The sequence below is a fragment of the Penaeus chinensis genome, chromosome 28, assembly GCF_019202785.1.
Source record: "Penaeus chinensis breed Huanghai No. 1 chromosome 28, ASM1920278v2, whole genome shotgun sequence".
Classification (NCBI taxonomy): Eukaryota; Metazoa; Arthropoda; class Malacostraca; order Decapoda; family Penaeidae; genus Penaeus; species Penaeus chinensis.
The window spans coordinates 20192253-20197252 of record NC_061846.1 but is presented as its reverse complement, the minus strand read 5'-3'; the positions used below and the strand labels follow the sequence as shown (position 1 = coordinate 20197252).

Sequence of the window (5000 nt, the reverse complement as noted above, 5' to 3'; positions counted from 1 at the left end):
TATATATATATATATATATATATATATATACATATATACATATATATGTATGTATATACACAGAGATACATATTATGTGATTATATATATATATATATATATATATATATAATATATATATATATATATATAAAAGCACAAGTGTAAATATATACACACGCATATGTATATATATATTCACACAAATACATATATATATATATATATATATATATATATATGTATAACCCTCACACATACACACACACACACACACACACACACACTCACACACACACACACACACATACACACACATGCATATATGTATATATATATAATATATATATATATATATATATATATATATAATATATGTTATATAATATGCATATATATATACATATATATGTATGTATATACACATAGATACATATTATGTGATTATATATATATATATATATATATATATATATATATATATATATATATAAGCACAAGTGTGTATGTATATACACACGCATATGTATATATATTCACACAGATACATATATATATATATATATATATATATATATATATATATATATATATAAATGTATAACCCTCACACACACACACACACACACACACACACACACACACACACACACACACACACACACACACACACACACACACACACACACACACACACATATATATATAACCCTATACACACACACACACACACACACGAGCTTCTGTCATCTCATATCTAACCTTAACAACGACAGGAAATCATTAAATTTTCAGCAGAAACGATTAGAACAAACCGCAACACAAGCAGAAATATGAATCACAGTGATAAGTGGAAGTTAATAAGCTACCAATCTTCCATTAGACCGAGTGTTTCTAAACGTAGGCTACTGTAGATCTTCAAGATGACGGTCTGAGTAACTTCCGGTAGGAGGCGTATGACATCCGGAAGCCGCCTCTGGAAGCACGAAAGGTCTATACTTTCTCCCGATAGATGGCGGTGAGCGATAATTTCTTCCGAGAGATGGCGCTGAACAAAATAATCGTCTTGCTAGATATTTTAGTATAGTGAAATGAAGAATAAATTTCTCCCGATAGGTGGAACGGAACAGCGATTTCTTCCGACAGATATTCGATAGACAACACTAAGCGATATTTTTTTTCCCTATAGATGACACTCAATTCCTTTTGACAGATAACACTGCACGATAATCTCTGCCGACAGATGGCACTGATCGACAATTTCTTCCGATAGATGGCGCCGACAGATAATTAGCGCCGCCCGACACGCAATAGCGGCGGGAAGGCAGGGTGATCGCGTATGAATTAAACATTGCGTCAGCGTAAAGGGGAGAGTAGGTTGTGTCAGGAAATTCGTCAATTTCATCATCTCAGCGTCCTTTTTATTTCTTTGTAATCTTTACGCGGTTTTTATTGCTTATTAAGCGAACGCACGATATAATTTTTAGATGTATGAGATATGTATATTTGTCCGTTTCAACAGCATCAGTATCTGGATTCTTGTTAAAACAACTTTCGAATGACAAGAATTTTTGTTTTTCATTTATTTTTCATTTTATATTTTGCTTCTATCTATACCATTTTGGCTTTTAGATCATAGTATAATTTCCAATCGCAATGCTCTCTATACCTTCTTTTAACTCTTTGATATTCATTATTTTTATAAGATATATATTTTTTTATACAGTCTTTTCTTTTCATAAAAAAAAAAAAAAATGTATGTATCGTGTATGGATCCTTTTTCTTCTCTAATCTAATTCTTTACATTTCGAAATTCCAATTTATTCCACTGTTAATATATGTTTATAAAATCTTCAGACTACGTAATTTGCCTGGAATACCTCTTTCGAAATTCTTCATTTCCATTTTAGAGTGTCTCGGCAATTTCTTTGTTCTCGGTTTTGTATTTTCTTCGTTTCTTTTTATTTCTTCCCCCTTTCCCTTTCATTCGTTCTTGAGTGTCGGATTCCTAGTCATTTAATTTTTTTTCTTACCTTTGTTTTTCTTGCTTTCGCTGTCTGTTTCTCTGTCTGTCAGTAGGACTGTCTGTTTGTCTGTCTGTCTATCTATCTGTCTGTCTCTCTCTCTCTCCCTCTTTCTCTCTCTCTCTCTCTCTCTCTCTCTCTCTCTCTCTCTCTCTCTCTCTCTCTCTCTCTCTCTCTCTCTCTCTCTCTCTCTCTCCCTCTCTGTCTGTCTGTCTGTCAGTCTCTCTACATTTTCCCTTTATCCTTCCCCTCTCTTTTTCCCTCCACATTAATCGCCCCTGTCTCTCGTCTTCTCTCTTCCCTCTCTCTTCTCTCTTCGTCTTCCCCTCACTTGACGACCGAGAGAAATCTTCTATTTACCTTCCTACCTGCTCCCCCCACCCCCCCCGTTCTCCCTCCTCCCTCCCTCCTCCCCATTACTCACCGTCTTCCCTTGCGTGACCCCTCTTCCTCCCCCTACACCCCCCGCCCCCCTGACAAGCCTGACCTTACGCTCTCTCTCATGCGCCTCTGCCTGACTCGATGCCCCTCCCTCCCCCTCCTCCCCCCCACTCCCCTTCCCCCCCCCCCCACCCGAAGGTTACAGTAAAACCTCTTATGTAATAATCGGTGGGAGGGGCGTGTAGGGTAAGGGGTAGAGAGGGGGGGGGGGCAGGGTAGGGAGTGTAGGGGAGGTATAGAGTGCGTGTAGAGGTGGGTAGAAGGGGGGGGGGGGCAAGGTAGGAGGTATAGGGTACCTTTAAGGGAGGGACTTGGTTGGGGGGGAGTAGGGGGAGGGGGGTATGAGGGGGTAAAGAACTGATATTCCGTCCGAGTTGGGGACGAAAGATATTATTTCATTTATTACTATTACTGTTCTATTGTTGTGAGTGAAAAGAGAAACGAATGCTTTAGAATTCAATAAATAGTTGAATGGCTTTGAGTAGAAATGAGCTAAACAGTGTTCCGGAAATGGGAAATGAATGAATAATGAATACTTTTGAAAGTGAAATGAATATATGAATATTTTAAAGATTAAACGAATGTGTTGCTAAGGGAATCTTTTCAAAAGTGAAGAAATTCATGCTTATTAATGAATATTATTAATCTTTTGTTAGGAAACTCAATATATGAATAATTGCTTTGAAGGAAAAAAGGGTTTTGATATTTGATTGAGCGAAATTAATTAATAATTGAACTAGATGTTTGAATGGATATAAATCAATTAATGAGTGTTTGTATAAGGAAACGTAATGAATAACTGTTTCTGAAAGGTGATTGTAGACTGATTGTAAGAAGCGATGAACAGAATGTATGCTTTAAAGACTGAAATATAAGAAAGTAAAGTTACTGAGGCATTTACAACTTCATCCGAGTTCCATGTTACCCTGATGAAGTTATGAATTCATGAAGTTATTTCTTTGTAATTAATGTCTTTTATTCATGCGATATATCAAGTTCTGTCGAATGTAAGTTAGTATAGAGGTATTTGATTAACGTAATGCAGGACTTAAGACCCTGATAATAAAAATAAACATTTATGTGCTTTGAAAAGGAGTATAGAGTAAGGAATAGTTTCAATTTTAGAAGAAAAAAAAAATTAGGAATGGAATATGAATGAATTTCCTTTAGGATTCATGAGAATGACTATGAAATATGATAGATATGATGATTGAAATATGAATATAGATGTAAATACGCACGTGTTGAAAAGGAGAATGAGGATTTTAAGTTTTTATGAAGGGAAATTATGAGTTTAAACATCGGAAATGATTAGACAATTAATGAATGAGAATTTTGATAACGGAAATGCGTGACTGAAAGTTTCGACAAAGGGATTAAATAAATGAAATAAAGCTTTCGTAAGCTGAAAAAAAAAGATTAATACACATCGAATAAAATCAGAGAAAATGAAGGTTCATTCATGAAATTCATAACGAGGCCTGGTACGCATGCGCAGATCATGTTTACTTTCCCTGATTTTCCGTTTTCTTTAATTGTTGGCTTTTAGCTTGTGGTTATTATCGTCAACCGGGCACGGGGGTGATGAGGGTGAAACCACAGAATGTAGAGAATAGATATATACTTTCTCTCTCTCTCTCTCTCTCTCTCTCTCTCTCTCTCTCTCTCTCTCTCTCTCTCTCTCTCTCTGTCTATCTGTCTGTGTGTTTCTCTTTTTTTTTTCTTTCTCTTCCGTTCTCTCCCTCTCTTTCTTCCCTTCTCTACCGTGTTTCTCACTCTTTTTCCCTTTCTCTTCCGCTATCTCTTCCTGTCTCTTTCGCTCACTCTCTCTCTCTCCCTTTCTCTCTCTCTCTCTCTCTTTCTTCTTCTTCTTCTCTCCCTGTCCTCTTATCTGTCTTCCTCTCCTTCTCTCTCCCTCTCTATTGTTTCTTCTATATTTTTTTTTCAGGGATGTTGTCTGTGTTCGGTAAATTTGGCGAATCCTGTTTGGCAATGCGGGATGATGCAGCATTTTCCCCACACAATTAATGATTGCACAAGTTTCTCCTGTCTTCTTCCCTCTCGCTCCTTTGCAATAATTACCCTCAATCTTTCCCCTGTGTGTTTTTTTCTTTTTCTTTTTTCTCCCTCTCTCTCTTTCTTTATTATCTTTTCATCCATGTTTATTTCATTTTTTTTTTTCTTTCTCTTCCCGCACCACAGCGAGAGCAAGAAGCACCACGAATCCTACGACTGTCTTCAGCCGGAGTGACCTGCGTCTTAGTCCTTCCTGCACCTTCAGGAGCTCCCCGACGCCCTCGAAAGCCTCATTCACCTCCGTCCACGCCCCCCGCACGCCCACGCCAGCCACCATGAGCTCCTCCTCCACCACCTCGTCCTCCGCGACCGTCTCCTCTGCCCTCGTCCTCGGCCTCCTCTGCCTCGCCGGCCTCGCCTCCGCCCGGATGCCCTACGTCTTCTCCTCGGGCTCTGAGTTCATCACGGGGCAGGTGGCGCAGACGTTCTCGTGCGAGGGGCTGCCCTACGGATACTACGCCGACGTCGACAACGCCTGCA

At 38.4% G+C, this 5000-nt stretch overlaps 1 protein-coding gene across 1 annotated transcript in view; it reads left to right on the top strand.

Moving 5' to 3' along the window:
* The first annotated feature begins 4394 nt into the window (after positions 1-4394).
* Positions 4395-5000, top strand: part of LOC125039999 — a 13404-nt gene continuing 12798 nt past the window's right edge. The window contains exons 1-2 of the mRNA XM_047634406.1: positions 4395-4410; positions 4647-5000. The exon at positions 4647-5000 is cut by the window's right edge and continues 44 nt beyond it. Coding sequence (XP_047490362.1) covers positions 4395-4410; positions 4647-5000 — 370 coding nt within the window. The remainder of the gene's footprint in view (positions 4411-4646) is intronic.